Source organism: Anser anser (assembly GCF_964211835.1).
Source record: "Anser anser genome assembly, chromosome: 9".
In the NCBI taxonomy this organism is placed as follows: Eukaryota; Metazoa; Chordata; class Aves; order Anseriformes; family Anatidae; genus Anser; species Anser anser.
The window spans coordinates 28,480,216-28,494,223 of record NC_139729.1 but is presented as its reverse complement, the minus strand read 5'-3'; the positions used below and the strand labels follow the sequence as shown (position 1 = coordinate 28,494,223).

The 14,008-nt window shown below is 45.0% G+C and overlaps 3 protein-coding genes across 10 annotated transcripts in view; 1 reads left to right on the top strand and 2 right to left on the bottom strand.

Moving 5' to 3' along the window:
- The window catches only part of MED12L (mediator complex subunit 12L), a 140,284-nt gene that overhangs the window by 81,315 nt on the left and 44,961 nt on the right, over window positions 1-14,008 (top strand). Inside the window, exon 16 of one of the 5 annotated variants that reach the window (XM_083848914.1) lies at window positions 8,272-8,337. The exons of the other annotated variants lie outside the window; for them this stretch is intronic. Within the exon in view, the coding sequence (XP_083705040.1) occupies window positions 8,272-8,337 (66 nt within the window). The remainder of the gene's footprint in view (window positions 1-8,271; window positions 8,338-14,008) is intronic. 5 annotated transcript variants of the gene reach the window in all.
- On the bottom strand, window positions 6,350-13,922 carry P2RY13 (purinergic receptor P2Y13). 3 transcript variants are annotated; one of them, XM_083848925.1, is made up of 2 exons: window positions 13,786-13,922; window positions 6,350-7,521 (listed from the first exon to the last, which is right to left on the bottom strand). In XM_083848925.1, exon 2 carries the CDS (start codon window positions 7,506-7,508, stop codon window positions 6,477-6,479), a length of 1,032 nt encoding a protein of 343 aa, XP_083705051.1. In that variant the 5' UTR covers window positions 7,509-7,521; window positions 13,786-13,922; the 3' UTR covers window positions 6,350-6,476. The 3 variants fall into 3 exon arrangements, with proteins under 3 accessions (XP_083705051.1, XP_083705049.1, XP_083705050.1); XM_083848923.1 differs by lacking the exon at window positions 13,786-13,922 and adding an exon at window positions 8,044-8,414; XM_083848924.1 differs by lacking the exon at window positions 13,786-13,922 and adding an exon at window positions 8,016-8,181.
- Window positions 8,483-13,924, bottom strand: P2RY12 (purinergic receptor P2Y12). Of its 2 annotated transcripts, none has more exons than XM_083848927.1 (2): window positions 13,786-13,924; window positions 8,483-13,083 (listed from the first exon to the last, which is right to left on the bottom strand). In XM_083848927.1, exon 2 carries the CDS (start codon window positions 12,100-12,102, stop codon window positions 11,080-11,082), a length of 1,023 nt encoding a protein of 340 aa, XP_083705053.1. In that variant the 5' UTR covers window positions 12,103-13,083; window positions 13,786-13,924; the 3' UTR covers window positions 8,483-11,079. The 2 variants fall into 2 exon arrangements, with proteins under 2 accessions (XP_083705053.1, XP_083705052.1); XM_083848926.1 differs by having other exon boundaries at window positions 8,483-12,120; window positions 13,786-13,918.

Sequence of the window (14,008 nt, the reverse complement as noted above, 5' to 3'; positions counted from 1 at the left end):
GTGGAGTGCCTGTATCACGTCAGTGGAGGATGAAGAAGGCTTTTTCTGCAGTTAGGTAGAGGAGACTTGCCTAGATTTCTGCCTCTCTCAGACCTAGCACATGGCTAAGTAGAACGGTGTGCCTGCCACCATTTCACCTTCTTTCAACTCTGCCTTGTGTTCCACAGCTTAGCAGCTCCATGTGTGATTTTTTTTCCTCTCTCAACTGCTTTTGGGTTTCTAGACCAATGGTGCCTTCTGTTTTCTTTCCGTATGTGGTTCACCTCCTCACTGGCTTTCAGTCATTTTCCACTCTTAACGTTAGGTGTTCAGATCTAGGTCTTTCTCCTCAGTGGAGCTAGTGTGAAACAGGAGCATGTTCCTGACTGATGGTCTGGCATGCTGCTCCCTCCAGCTGAGAAGTTCTCCAGCAGAGAAGGCTGTGGCAGCCACCCCAGGACGTGCTGGTAAGTGCTATCGTCAGTGCAACTCAGGTACAGTACAGCTCGCTGCATGTCCACGCAAACAGCTTCATTTCTCAGTATTAGATCTCCTCTGAGGTTCCCTCTCCTGTCTCTGTAAACCACTGCCTTCACGCTCTGCTAAGTGGGGACGGTGCTCTGCTGGGGAGCAGACAAGGCAGTTTGTGTTTCTTGCCCTTTTCCCTGTGGCTGAACGGTAAGTGGGAGGCTCCAGAGCTCTGAGAGCACCTGCCTTGGTTTACCATGCTCTGGATGAGTGTTGTACGTCAAGCTCTCTGGTTGGCTTCCAGCACATTCTGGTTTACTTGAGGGCAAGGTAATGTGCAAGTTTTGTGCTGATTTTGGGGATGGCCTTGTCTCCTTCCTTTTGAGAATTTGGGGGATTTAATTTGAATAAGTTTCTTTGTTTCTTAGCTCTCTTGGGGATTTCTCAGATCTCTTCCTCAGTACTAACTGGTGATGCTGGAGTCAGCTCTGATTAGACTCAGATTTGCATCTTACCCTGGCACCACTTTTTCACCGCTGTGGTTTCCTCTGCCTTTGTCAGTGTCCAAAGGACCTATAAAGTAGCCTTGTTGCAGCTTAGACCTGTTAGTGCCTCTGAGTTTAAGCTCTAACAAGGTGATTTCTCAGTCTTTTCCCTCAGGTATTACCAGTGGTGATTTTTAGTCTGTACCTTATGGGGCCTGGTTGTGCAAAGGATTGCAGCTGAGTAATGTCATGGTCTGTGACTGCTGTTCTGTGCGCAGATTATCTTCAGGATGTCTCAGGTCAGTTTCCTACGCGATGTTGTCCACTTGGCACTGCGGGTAGTGCATCCTTTCAAAAAGCTGCTTGGAGAGCAGGCTAGCATGTAAGTGGGTTGCTGTTGGCAGGTGCATGGGTCCTGGAGACAAGGCACACGAGTGAGGTTCATACTCACAGTCCTGGTCTGCCAAGCTGTGTCCGCTCTCCGGACAATTCTCCACAAGGGAGAGCTGGGTGAAGCTGAGTCCTCGTGCTGGCTTCTCACAATCTAGGACTTCACCAGCTTGCTCAGCTGTTAGCTGGTCTCAGGCACAATATTGCATCCTCATTTCCACACCTGGAAAATTGGCTAGGATTAGCCTCTTCAAAATTCCCATCTTTCAGGAACCTGGCTCTCGAGCTATGTCTGACCACTCACCCAGATGCTGACGTGGACACCTACCTGTTGCAGGCCACGTGGTCCTTCAATTTTCTTGAAGAGAAATGCTGTCAGTGTGACATTTGTGAGGAACGTGGCAGATGTTGCAGGAGAAATCTGCCTCTTGTTTCCGTTGGGATTTCTTGCAATAGATGGTCCTACTTGGGATGCTTGGACAACCCAAAATTCCAGGATCTGAAGTCTCTGCTCCTCTGAGGACCTCTTAGTTTGGGCACTGAACAAAATGTGTTGGTCTTGCTGTGTTGGTCTTGCTTGCAGCGTTTGTGCAGCCTGCCTGGCAGCATGCACTGCAGCTGCGGGGAACGATACGCTCCCGTCTGCATGATTTGTGCTCTTCTTCAGGTGTCTCTAACAGTGGGGTTGTCTCTGGGGTCTTAAACAGCTCTGAGGGATATGTCATGGGGAAGAAGGGAAGAGAGTAGAAGGGAAAATAAAAAAGTTTAAAACAATTTCTCGTAGAGATCCAATAGTTTAATAGGTGGTGCCCTGTATTTTTCTTTTTCAATATGATGCAGTGGAACATTAACTTTCCTTTAAGATCTCTGTATTTTGATATATCAGTGGAACTTAATGGATTAGAAAGCACTATCATAGCATCCCGTAGCAGGCTTTTAACTCAGATGTGTTTTTTGGCAGCCCTCGGACGCGAGCAGGTCTGGACTAGCCAGCACATAAAAAGGAAATGCTACAGAGCTTGTCGTAAAAGCAGCACCGCAGAAATGTGAAGCTGTGGTGTGAAGAAATGCTGAGCGCTAACCTGTAACTTTGCTATTGTTCACATTATTCAAAGGCTGGATGTCCCTTTTTGTATTCTGGTGATTACAGAGCAACTCTCAGATTACATAAGAGCCAGAACAACTTTATTACAGCAATTACTGTGTTGCTTTATTCTAAAACTCCTTTACTATCACATTTGGCGGTACAAGCTATGGGTTTATTTTTAAAGCAGATTAGCCACCTGGATAATGCATGAAACTAGCTTTTTTATTTAATAAATAAAAATAGAAGAAGGGAACTAACTAAAGGATTCACTTTTATAAAGCTCATTTCTTCTTCCTTCATCCTTGAGCTCCTCACATTGTGTTGACAGATTACCTGAAGGTGCACGCCGTGGCTGGCGGATCCTTTCTGTAGGTGTAAGGCAGTTCTAGAGCCTTTAGTCTTCACATGCACCCTGCTGGCCCTGTGTGATTGTGTGTAGTCGTATGGGTAATATCTTGGTTGCTTGGCTTGGCTTCCCAGTTCTTATTCATGATGCAAATTGTTTTTTTGCATTTCTAATTAACTGAGGTAGTGGTGTTTGCTGTGAGAGTTTTCTCGATGCTCAGAGTCATATGAGCATTGTTGGAGAGGGTTGTATTGTGGTGCCAGAGAGCCAGGGCACGAATGAAGCGCAACATTTGTCTTTAGGTGTTCAGGTGTTTATTGTCCCTCTGAGAAGAGGCAGTCTGATGCAAAACCTAAAGGGCTAAAATGGTGGATATATTAGGCAAAGGTATAACATATTTTATTTTTCTTAAAAGCAAGTAAAATAATAAGTACAGTTGGCCTTTGTGGACCCAAATAAGATTGATTTCCTACAAAACTTGACTGCCTGGTGCCCTGTAGTTCCCCTTTTGGTAACCCATCAACCTGTAGAAAAATGTAGAATAAGCATCGATAGTTTTCACATGAAGCCAGGAGCTTGGGAGCCTGGAATAAAGTTCATTTGTCTGAACAAGTTTTAGGCCTGCTGCCAGCTTTCTAGTTTCTAGGTTGTGTGTTGTTTGTAGTCTGGAGCACAAACAAGCCAAGTAAATGAAAACTTGGAAGTGGAAGGGAAAAGCCTCACTGCTGCATCATGACGATGATGGACTGCAGTAAGCATGTTTAAGGTTGAAATGTCACGTGTTTGCTCTGGCTTGTACAACTGCTGAACCTAGAAGCACAGGTTTCTCAGCGGCTCCAGGGGCATGAGTGTCAGTACCAGTCTTTCCAAATTATGTTGGGAGAAAAATCAGATTTTGAAAAATGGTGACTACCATTGAATTTGCTGGTAGACTAAATGGAATCACACAAATTCCTCAGGGGCACTGAGGAACTCTGGAGAGCCCGGCCAAGCAGCTTCCTGTGCCGCGCTACTGGTACTCGCTGCGGTGGTCCAGCCTGCTGGCTTCCTCATCTCCGAGACAAGCCTCTTCCTGAAATATCTCTGTTTGTGTAAGATTTAAAATATTGTGTTAGCCTTTTTTGAGCCTGAAAAAAGGAGAGACCTAAACTTTGAGATATTTTAACTGTTACAATTCTTACTTCTGTCTGGAGGCAGGGGTCTAAAAACTGACGGAAAAGAAGTGCAAGATCCCAAATGTTAGAATTTAGGGGACTTTTCCTGAAAGCGATATCCTTGCAGTCAGCTGGCATTTCTCTGTGGCAGATTTTGGTAAATCTGTCTCCCCTTTACCTAAGAAGCCGCCGCTGAGAAACAGATGATTAAGACTCCTCTGAAACCTTTGGCACACCCCGTATTTAAGGAGCACCTCATCCCATTTTGTGGTTACACCCACCCTTACATACAGGCTCTTGGTGCTTAACTGCGTGTGCTGCCAGGATGGGTTTGTGCACAGCGTGAAATAGGAATGTTGTGTTCCGAGCAGTAGAAACGAGAAGTTTTGTGCTAAGTTCTGCCCTAGTGTGCCCAAAGCTCAGGAACGCAGATTTCCTCGGGAGGTTGCTTGCTTGAGTACCGCAGCTGATTTAAAAGCTGTCTTCCCCCAGTGCTGAGCTTCAGCCACAGCATCAATTGCCGTGTGTGTCAACAGGCTTAGTGGAACATTTTCAGAGTCCTCTGTACTTTTCTTTATGCAGTTGCTACAGTAGTGAGTATTTTAACAACTAAAATTTAATATATTTGCTTTAGCTAAAGTAGCCAAATTAATCCTGTTAAACACTGAATGTGTGTGGGAGAGAAGATTTAATTCCTGAGTAGTATTTAATCCTGAGAGGAAGACACTGTTTGAGAGAACGCTGATTTATAGAGAAGTTCAGAACCAGTTGGAAGCTGACCGGGGCTTTCCAGTTTCCAGTTGTGAAAGGGTCTTATACTTACGGAAAGTATGTAACGTGCCTAGTAGAGAAGATACAGAGTTGAAATTGCTAAATAACACATCTACCTGTGTGGTAGAGGCTGGGGAAACCTAAAGGCAGATGTAATTAATACACAGTAGTCTAAACACAGCTTTGAAAAAATCAGGGTGTATGGAGCAACCTACGTGATTGCATTAGGCTTTTGTAAATATTTAAAGTTATAGAAATAGCAAACAGGCAGTAATCAAAGCATCTGGCACACGTGAAAACGACACAAAGCTAGCAAGAGAGCTTAAGAAGAAGTGAAGTTTGTTGGTAATGTCCGAGACGGTTTCTCAGCCAGGTGCTGGGGACTCTGCCATCTCTGTCCCACAGTGTCACCAAGCAGAAGGGCCACAGGAGGTGAGCGTCCAGGCACAGTGCAGTGGGGCAGGCGGGGTGAAGGCGGTTACAAGAAGCTGTAGGGGTGATGGAAGAGAGCAAGTTGTGGTGCTTTCCCTGAGGCCCCTTCTGCAATGCCACATCGCCTGGGCAGCGCACGATGAAGAGGTGGCCCCTGGGGTGGTGGGTATGTCAGGGACAAGTACCAGTGGAATAAATGTCAGGGTTTTGGGTTACAAGCAGTTTCTCTTTAGGCACGGTAGATTTGGACTCCCCTGGTGGGATGGCTAATGGAGAGGTGAGTAGCACCATGAGCCAGCTGGAGCTGGATTTTTGAGTGGGGCGACAGCGCTGCTTGCTGCCTTTTCTTCACCACTCAGCACTGGGAAGGGTGAACATGCGACCGAGGGGACGCTCCTCGGCACTCCCTGCTGGTGAGCAGTGAGGTAGGGTGCGTGCTGCACGGCTCAGGGTTTTTGCAGGGAGCAGTTTTGGGTCCTCTGCCGACCAGCCATGGCATGTGCCTGGGGGCTGAGGTATTGCAGAACCGTGTCCTCCCCAAACATCTCCTCAGAGGTGGAGAGGAAGGATGAGGAAACAGGGTTAGGTGGCAGGAAAGTAATTATGTGTATGAGAGGCGGGGAGGGATGGGAATGGGGCATGTCCCTCTGTCAGGTACGGCTCCTCCTCCCTGCCCTGCAGCCTGCCAGCTGAGCTGGCACCCAGGGGGAAAGTTACAGACATACAAAATCAAGAGCTCTGCGATTTATTCCCAAATAAAGCTAAATTATCATTAGAAGCATCTATAGTCAGTAAGATGTTCAAGTGTTAATAAGAAAGGGTTTTTGTTTGTTTGCTTAAAGCACATAGAATTATTCGGTATCTCGTTCTCAAGCGAAGGCATTTTAGTTCTTGTTAACTTTGCAGAGCCAGCACAGCAATGCAAGGCTACAAGCTGATCACTGTTAGTTTTATGCATCACCAATGCAGTTTTTTTTATTCAGACTGGTGTGGTTACAGCTGTGAAGTCGCATTAGTGTCTGACTGAGGTGGTACGGATCTCTGTGGTGCGAGTGCAGCCGAACTGTGGCCGGGCAGGCACAACCAAGACGCAGTCGGGCTTCCCCAGCTTTGATTAGTGGCGGTGATCCCAATGAGAGGGCAGAGCCTGGGGGAAGATCAGTGTTAGATCTGGGGCGGCGATGTGAGTGACAGCTTTTCGCCTATCAAAGCTAAGCAGTGAGCATAAATATGGAAATCCAGTGTGCCACTTTTATTTAGTAGTAGTATTACAGTACCACTGCCCTTTAATTTTCTACAGCAGAAGTAAAACATTATTTTTTAACTTCTCTACAAATATCCGCATATGAATATGAGCTCCAGAATCAAGGTTCAGTTGCCGATGTTCGTGTGTCCAGTTCGGATTTGGGGTTTGTATGAACTGTTTTCTGAAGTGTGTCTACTCTCCTGCATAATATCTTCTCTACAAATGGTTTGCACAAGAACATGTATATCAAAGGGTCCATGCAGATGTTTGTGGCAGCCAGCCAAAGAGTGCTTTCTTTAGCGACAAAGAGCTGGTTCTGCAGACGGCATTCCATTCGGGTTGTCGTTTGACTCAGGGTATAGGGAACCCTGCTGAAATGAAAGGGGGCAAAGCATAAAAAGAACACAGTAAAAATGATGAATACTTTCCCCTTGACCTTTTTTTCCCTTTTGTTTTCTTTCTTCTGTGTTTTCATGTAAGACTCATATACCTTTTTGGCAATAATTACATAAAATAGAAACATAAGAATGAGAACAGTCCAGAAGACGAACTGACAGATGTAATTGACGGCTTCATGCCATTTGAGTCCAAAATAGCTCTTCAGCGAGGCACACTTCTTTACGGACTGCGGTGTCGCTTTCTTGTTTGATAAGATCATGTTTGGTAGAGAGAGAACAAGGAAGAAGAGCCAGACCAGACCTGCGAGGATCTTTGCTGAGGTCACATGCTGCACCCAGAACTTCCCAAAGGGTCTCACGATCTTGAGAAACCTGTCAAAAGCAATGAGACCAAGGAGCACTATGCTAATATACATGGTGTCATAAAATACTACGGCTGAAAAGCGACAGACAAAGGCTTTGAGTTGCCATGGTCCCAGGCCAGAGTCAGTCAGGATTTTCAGAGGAAGCATCAGTGTCATTATAAAATCAGATACTAAGGTGTTTTTCAGGTAGACAATGAAAGTTGATGTGCTTGGAATATAGAAGAAAGCCCAAAGAGCCAGGCTGTTCAGTACAAGTCCCAGGAGGAAGACGAGTGTATAGAGTACTGGGAAGACCACGTGGGTAACTCTGGTGTCTCGGTGGCATGGGGTGGAGAAGGGTGCTCCGCTGGAGTTACTGGTGGTACTCTCGTTCGCAAAGTCTTCCATTTTCCAGAATGGACTTGAGTGAAAAGGAGAGAGAAAACATACAGCATAACAGTTTGTATTCAAGATGACATGTTCCTGGCAGTGATTAGCAGGTTTATACAATTTACACAAAAACTCTGGAACATGCATTAAACAGACTGGCTGATATTAAATCTAAACCTTGTCAAAGTTTAAGTGGTTTACAGACTAATGTCTAATGAAAAGTTGAAATGGTATATAATCATTATAGAGGCCTAAGATAACATAATAGCAAGGTATAACAGCACAATGCCTAGAGAACCATTTGTCTTTATGTAGGCACGTATTTTAACATTGAATACAAATTTTATAGTTGTGGCTGATAACCAAGGTGCCTCTGGGAAGGTGAATTCTGGTGTTTCGTACCAAGCATGTACCGTTTTTCCTTTCTCAGCGCATATTTAAATAATGTTTTTGAGAATAAGATGCACACCGCTGGTTATCAGCCTCTTATATCTGAAAGCCAGATGCCCAAGTGCCCCGTCATACCAGATGAGCGCTCCAATAGTGCAAGTACCTGAGCAAACTTGGCAGCAGCTGTTTTGAAGAGGGGTCTTTGGCTATCTCCACTTCATCTGCTGTTCCTCTGCTGACAGAAGCCTCAAGCAAAGTATTAAGAATGGGGAAATGTGTAGAATGAAGAAACTTTTTCTGCTGGTGGTGATGTGTTGTTTCCTTCCTCATTTCCACTTATCATCCGAGTTAGTTAATCACGTTTGCTGTTGCCTCTTTCTCTTCCTTTCAGTCTCTGTCAAAAAGTATACTACCTTCTTCTCTACTGACAAAGAAAAAAACGGCCATATCTGTGAAGGTGGGTACGTTGTCTGGATTTTTGTTTATGTGGATCAACTACACTGTGCCATTACTATTTGGGTCCTTTAGAGATGTGAGAAGAATGAACAAAGAACGTTTCCTGACGGTTTCCCAGGATAATCTTCAAATGTAGCTTGTGCGTGTGAATGTCCATGATCTGGACAGTACTATTTGGCATTAAATCCATCATCAGAAAGTCTGCTCAAAGCTACCCTTACAATGGGATGAAGCACCATGGGGTTACTTGGCTACAAAATCATGTACACTGACATTTTCAGAAATGGTACCCTCCCTCTGTAGCTTGAGAAATTGGCTAGATAGACCACTGAAGGCAAGAAAAAATGCATTCCATCTTTGTATTTTATGGTTTACACTGAAATGAGCAGTTAAGGTTTGAAATCTGTTGGGCAATAATTAATATTTGAATTCCTGGTGAAGATTCAGAGAAGAGAAGAAGGAAAAAAAAAAGCAGTCTTAAAATGTGAGGTGTATTTTCTTTGTGGGATTGTTAATCCCACACAGGAACCCAAGCTTTTCTTCTGATCTTCAGAATGGCATTTCTGGTTCATTTTGATGCCAGTGTGGCCAGGTGAGATGGCATGCCGAATATAGAGACTTTCCCTTTCTGGCAAAAGCTGCCTCTGCTTCATGGTGTGCTTTGTATTTGTTATGTGTTTATTATGTATTTATTATGCATTATGTTGGAATCTAATGCATTTCTCTGTAAACAGAATGTTTTGAGTAATGTGATTTATCTTCTGGTTTTGTCAGCTGTTTCTGGCTTCCTGCTTGGTGTGGGAACGGGCTCATGTTGAAGCTGTCCTTCTGTGGGCAGATGCGGATTGCTTTTTGAGGTTCTCAGTCTGTGGCTGTACTGATAATGTCCGTGTATTGGCATATACGTTTTGTTTAACGTACATGCACATGCTGATGTTGATGTTAAAAGTCTGGCAGAGAGCACAGTGCCTTGAGGATGACCAAGTGACGGTCACCCTTGCCAACATCATCAGCTTGACGTGTCCCTGGCTGCCTGACCTGACTTCTGGGCATGCCTCGAAGACTGTATAAAGCTGAGATGGACTGTTGCAACATCCTATTACCAACTTCCAAGTCAGCTTCTTCCACGTTTTCTTCTCTTACACCCTGACAATGCTCCCAACTTCAGAGGCAGGTACTAAGTGCCTGCGTGCGGCATCAGCGACATCTGTGTGGTATGCAGAGAGCTGCAGTATCTGTTGTTTGAACACACCATCTGATCAGGAGAAGCAGCTGGCAGATAATTAAATAATAAATCTGTGTGTATGTGCAAAGAATGTGGAGGATGGATGTTGGGTGGAAAAGGAGCATCCCACAAGTCCCTTTCAGGCATCAGCTGGGAGCTGGTCAGTCTCCTGGGCCCAGGTGGTTGCCAAAAATGCACTCAGAAGTGACAGGCAATGCTGCTGGTTTCAGGGAAATAATGGTGCCCTATTTTCTGCAGCGTAACCCAACACTGATTGTAATCAGTGCTGGATTGTACACCAGGGTAAGCTGTACATGAAAAGTTTGTGAAATCCTTGATTTAGGCAGGCAGGTTATAAGAGATGCATCAGCTCCAGGGCTGAGGGCTGAAGTAAGTGAACTGTGTTCTGATGCTTTAGGAAGTTGGATATCAATCTCGAAAGCTCCCTGTGCCCTGCCAGGGACCAGATGACTGCTGGAGAGGTGTAGGCAGGACATCGGCTTGGGGCAGGTCTGAGCTCTTGTTTGCTGACGGAACGTTTTTTCTGACTGGGAGCTGTTTTGCAGCTATGCTAAATGAAACATAGTTTATTACATTAGCCTTGCGTATTTTTCATGTGTAATTATAATGATAATTGTTCCTGAGAATACCTTCCTCCTTTTTCCCACTTTTCCAAATGAAAAGGTGTAAGTGGTTACAATTCTTGTATAGTGCAAACAGGCTGCCCTTAATAATTAGTAAAGATTTTACAATTAGTTTTTCGTTCACTAAGATCTAAGTATTCTGTAGATTGAATCTTTGTGCATTTTCCAATATAGTATTTTGTTCTCTGTAAAAGTGTACATTTTTTATTTTTCATATAATAAGGTGAAGCATTTGAAGACTGAACACACATCAAGGTAAGCCTGGTTATGAAATAATTTCCTCTGACATAAACCAATTATTGGTCAATGGATTAAGAACTGCAAGCATGTAATGAGGTAAACAAAATGTTACTCTGTTACCAAAAATCTGCACAGATAAATAGTTTACCTACGTATGTCCTATATTTCTGTTTATCTTTTGGTTGCATGCAAGGTAACAACTTTGTGTATTTAAAAACTATGTTTATTGTGGATTTTGTTTGCATCTGTTGGCTCTTGTGTTGTCATGGACTTTACTCTGGCCCAAATTAAGCTATTTCTGCAAAATCTCTGCAGGTCATCTTCTGTTCTGTAGCATTTCGTGACTGGTTTATTTTTTTCTTGCAGCTCCAACTATAAATTCTAACTTTTTCCTAGAAATTCTGACAAGCATGGGGTCTATGATCAGATGGTGCTCTTGTTTTATTCAAGCTTTCTAATTTTGCCATTTCTGCAACCAGTGATGTCGGTTCCAGTGTGTTTGTGTGTCATCGGTAGGGCGATTTGTATAGGTGATGGCAAAATTCTAGGTAACTTTCAGCAGGATTTTACTGCTTTCTCCTTGCCTTCCAAATAAACGTACGTGGCCAAGTAGGGACATGGTTAGTTCTTCGTGCTAGAGTGGTGTCTCGTCTGTGTCGTCTCCTTCATTCTGCACTGCCATCTGTGCTCGGAGTTCTGGCGATTCTGTGTGCTTGCATAGCGTGTCTAGCAAGGATTTTCTAAATGATTTGCAAAGGAAAAAGTAAATGAATGGATCTAGGCAAGCATTTAGTGATGTCAGCCACAGCGTGCTCTCTTTTAAGTAAAACAAGGTGTTCTGAGCAGAGCATTCAAAAACGTCTCTTGTTTGGCTCAAAGTGTAGGGAATTCTAGTGAAGTGGAATGGCACAAAACAAATAAAAAACACTGCAATTATGATAAAAACCTTTAGATTTACATTTTTTTTAGATGCTTTTCCTGTGCATCTCGTCCTTTTGTAGGATTTGTACAGTTCCTTACTTATAAGTATGTAGCATACAACTATGACTGCTAAATTAACCCAGAAGATAAGTTGGCAAATATAGTTCACGATTTCATGCCAGACTAAGCCAAACTCAGATTTCAAGAGAGCACACTTTTTTACATTCTTAGGTGTTTTTTCCTTGTTTGTTAGAATCATGTTGGGTAATGAAAGAGTAAACATCGATATCCAGATTGCTGTGGACAGGATCTTGGCACCGAAAAGGCTTTTTGTGGTTGATGTTCTGAATGGTGAAGTGGCTTTCTGATAGCGATCGATAGTTATTAGCCCAAGAAACATAATGCTAATGTACATGGTGAAGTAAAATATGACCTGGGTGACCTGGCACACAAATCCTCTCAGCACCCACGGTACCAACTTTGCATCACTAAGGATTTTAAATGGAAAAGTCAAGATCATGAGGATGTCAGAAATGACAGTGTTCTTGAGGAAGATGATGAAATTGGATTTACTGGATATTTTAAAGAAGATCCACGTTGCCAGGCCATTCATAGTGAGACCCACCAGGAAGAGAAGTGTGTAAAGCAAAGGAAAGATGACCTGACTGATTTTGTTATCGCTGCTGCAGTTGCTGCCGTTGCCAGAGTAGCTGAAGTTTGTGGCTTTCATTTGCATTTTGTCTTTTCCACCCTCCTTGTGAAAACAAACAAAAGAAAAAATAAACAAAGTGGGGCTTATATCTATTGCGAGACTTCAGCCTTTTTAGTTTATTTTAAATTTTTGTATTGGGAACATTTCCAGTGGGACTTTGACTGCTGCCAGGTGGGTTTTCATCTAACCAAGGATGCTGGGTTTGTGCCGGGGGAGAGCTGGCACTGGGCACAGCTGTCCCTGTGAGGCGGCCTGGCCTGGTCTGCTCTTCTGTGACCCAGGAGCCACGGTGACCTGCCATCCTGCTCTGCCAGCGTTCCTGCCCGGCCAGAGGGCTGCAGGCAGGGGCTGGGCGGGTGGGACCCCCGGGCGGGACCCCCCCAGGCCGAGCTCCACCTGGCTGGGCCGGGCGGCGAGAGCCGTGAGCGGGGAGGGCGGCCTGCAGCAGCTCAGTGCAGCAGCAGTGAGGCCGTGGTGTGGGCCGGCAGGGCTGCCATTTCACTGTCTGGTATGCGTCTGTACAAACTACCTCCTTTTCTTACAAGGAAGAAGGAGAAACATCCTTTTCCACATCCTCTTCTTAGTGTGGAAAAGAGATGGCAGTTAAACTCCTTTTGACTGCAGATTTAACAGCGCCAGGCTGAAGTAAAGAGTAATCAAATGTCCCTTTTTTATTTTCTTTCTGCTTGGCTGGCTGTCTTTGTTTCCCAGAGGCACTACTCCAGCCTGGCTGTTGGTTACCCTTGAGGCTGCTCTCTCCCTTTCCCCCCATGCCCCTTGCCAGGCAGTGGGAACGGCCACTTGCAGGCTGCCGCCTGTTGCCCTCAGACCTGCTTCCAACACTGGGCTGGGTCCAGGGGGTGTACGTGGCCCCCCCCGAGTCCCTGAGTGCTGCTTCCAGGGGGAGAGAGGTGAGACACGAGTGGCTGCTCTTTGGGTGTGCATGCCAGCAATTAGATAGCGAGCGGCACCTTACTTCAGTGGTTCCACAACTGCCAGCACGGTCTGTAAAAGGTGTTTATATTATAAGTATTAATGTATAACTTCACTACTAGTTTATCCTGTCATTTTTCTAAATCAGATGCTTTATCAAATGTCATGTTGCAGATAGATCTCAAACTTCGCTGGCTTGAACCACAGTGCCAAAGCAGTGTGGGAGCGCTGGTGTCTCACGGGCCTCCGGCAGCGCTGCTGGCGCCGTCCCGCAGAGCGCATCGCCCGGCCTGTTACCGCAAGCACCCGCCCGTGTGCACCCACGTAACTCGTAGCAGGGACTCAGTGGAAAACTTGCTGCTAATCTGAAAGCCTCGGTCTGATCGGGTTTGATCCAAACTGGTTGCAAGAAGAAGCCAGGCAGGGGTGTTGAATCGGTCAGTTTGGTATTACAAAAGGAGCGGCTTTCGGGTGTGTACTGATGCGATTGTAAAAATTGCTATCTTTCAGAGCAATCTCTGTCTTTGTAAAATAAGGCGCCTGGAGGAGCTGAAGCTTTGTCAGCCAGTGCCTGAGCATCCCCCGCATTTTTCTCACAGATCTGCAAAGTTTAATTTCTGTCTGTAAGACTTAGAGAGGAATTTCTAAATCTGCTTTGCTGTGAAGCACATGGCAGATTTCGCTGCTGTCATTCTAACAAAATAAGTATTCACTAAGTATACAATATCAGGAAAAAAAACCACAACAAACAAACTAGAAAGCAGAGGAGGTTACCGTAGTGTGCTGTTGAGAAGTGATGAAATCTCGTGTATTTCCTGTGATGGGAAGCTTGTGTTGCTGGCAGAGGGTCGCCTGCGGTTCCTCTCGCTCCGCACTGTGGCAGCGGGCAGGAGTGTTCATGTGCAAGTCCCTGGGAGCCCGGAGAAGCTGGAGGAACAGCTTCACATCCCAGTTCTGCCACTTAGACCTTCCTCTGGCTTGAACTGGTTTCTCAGCC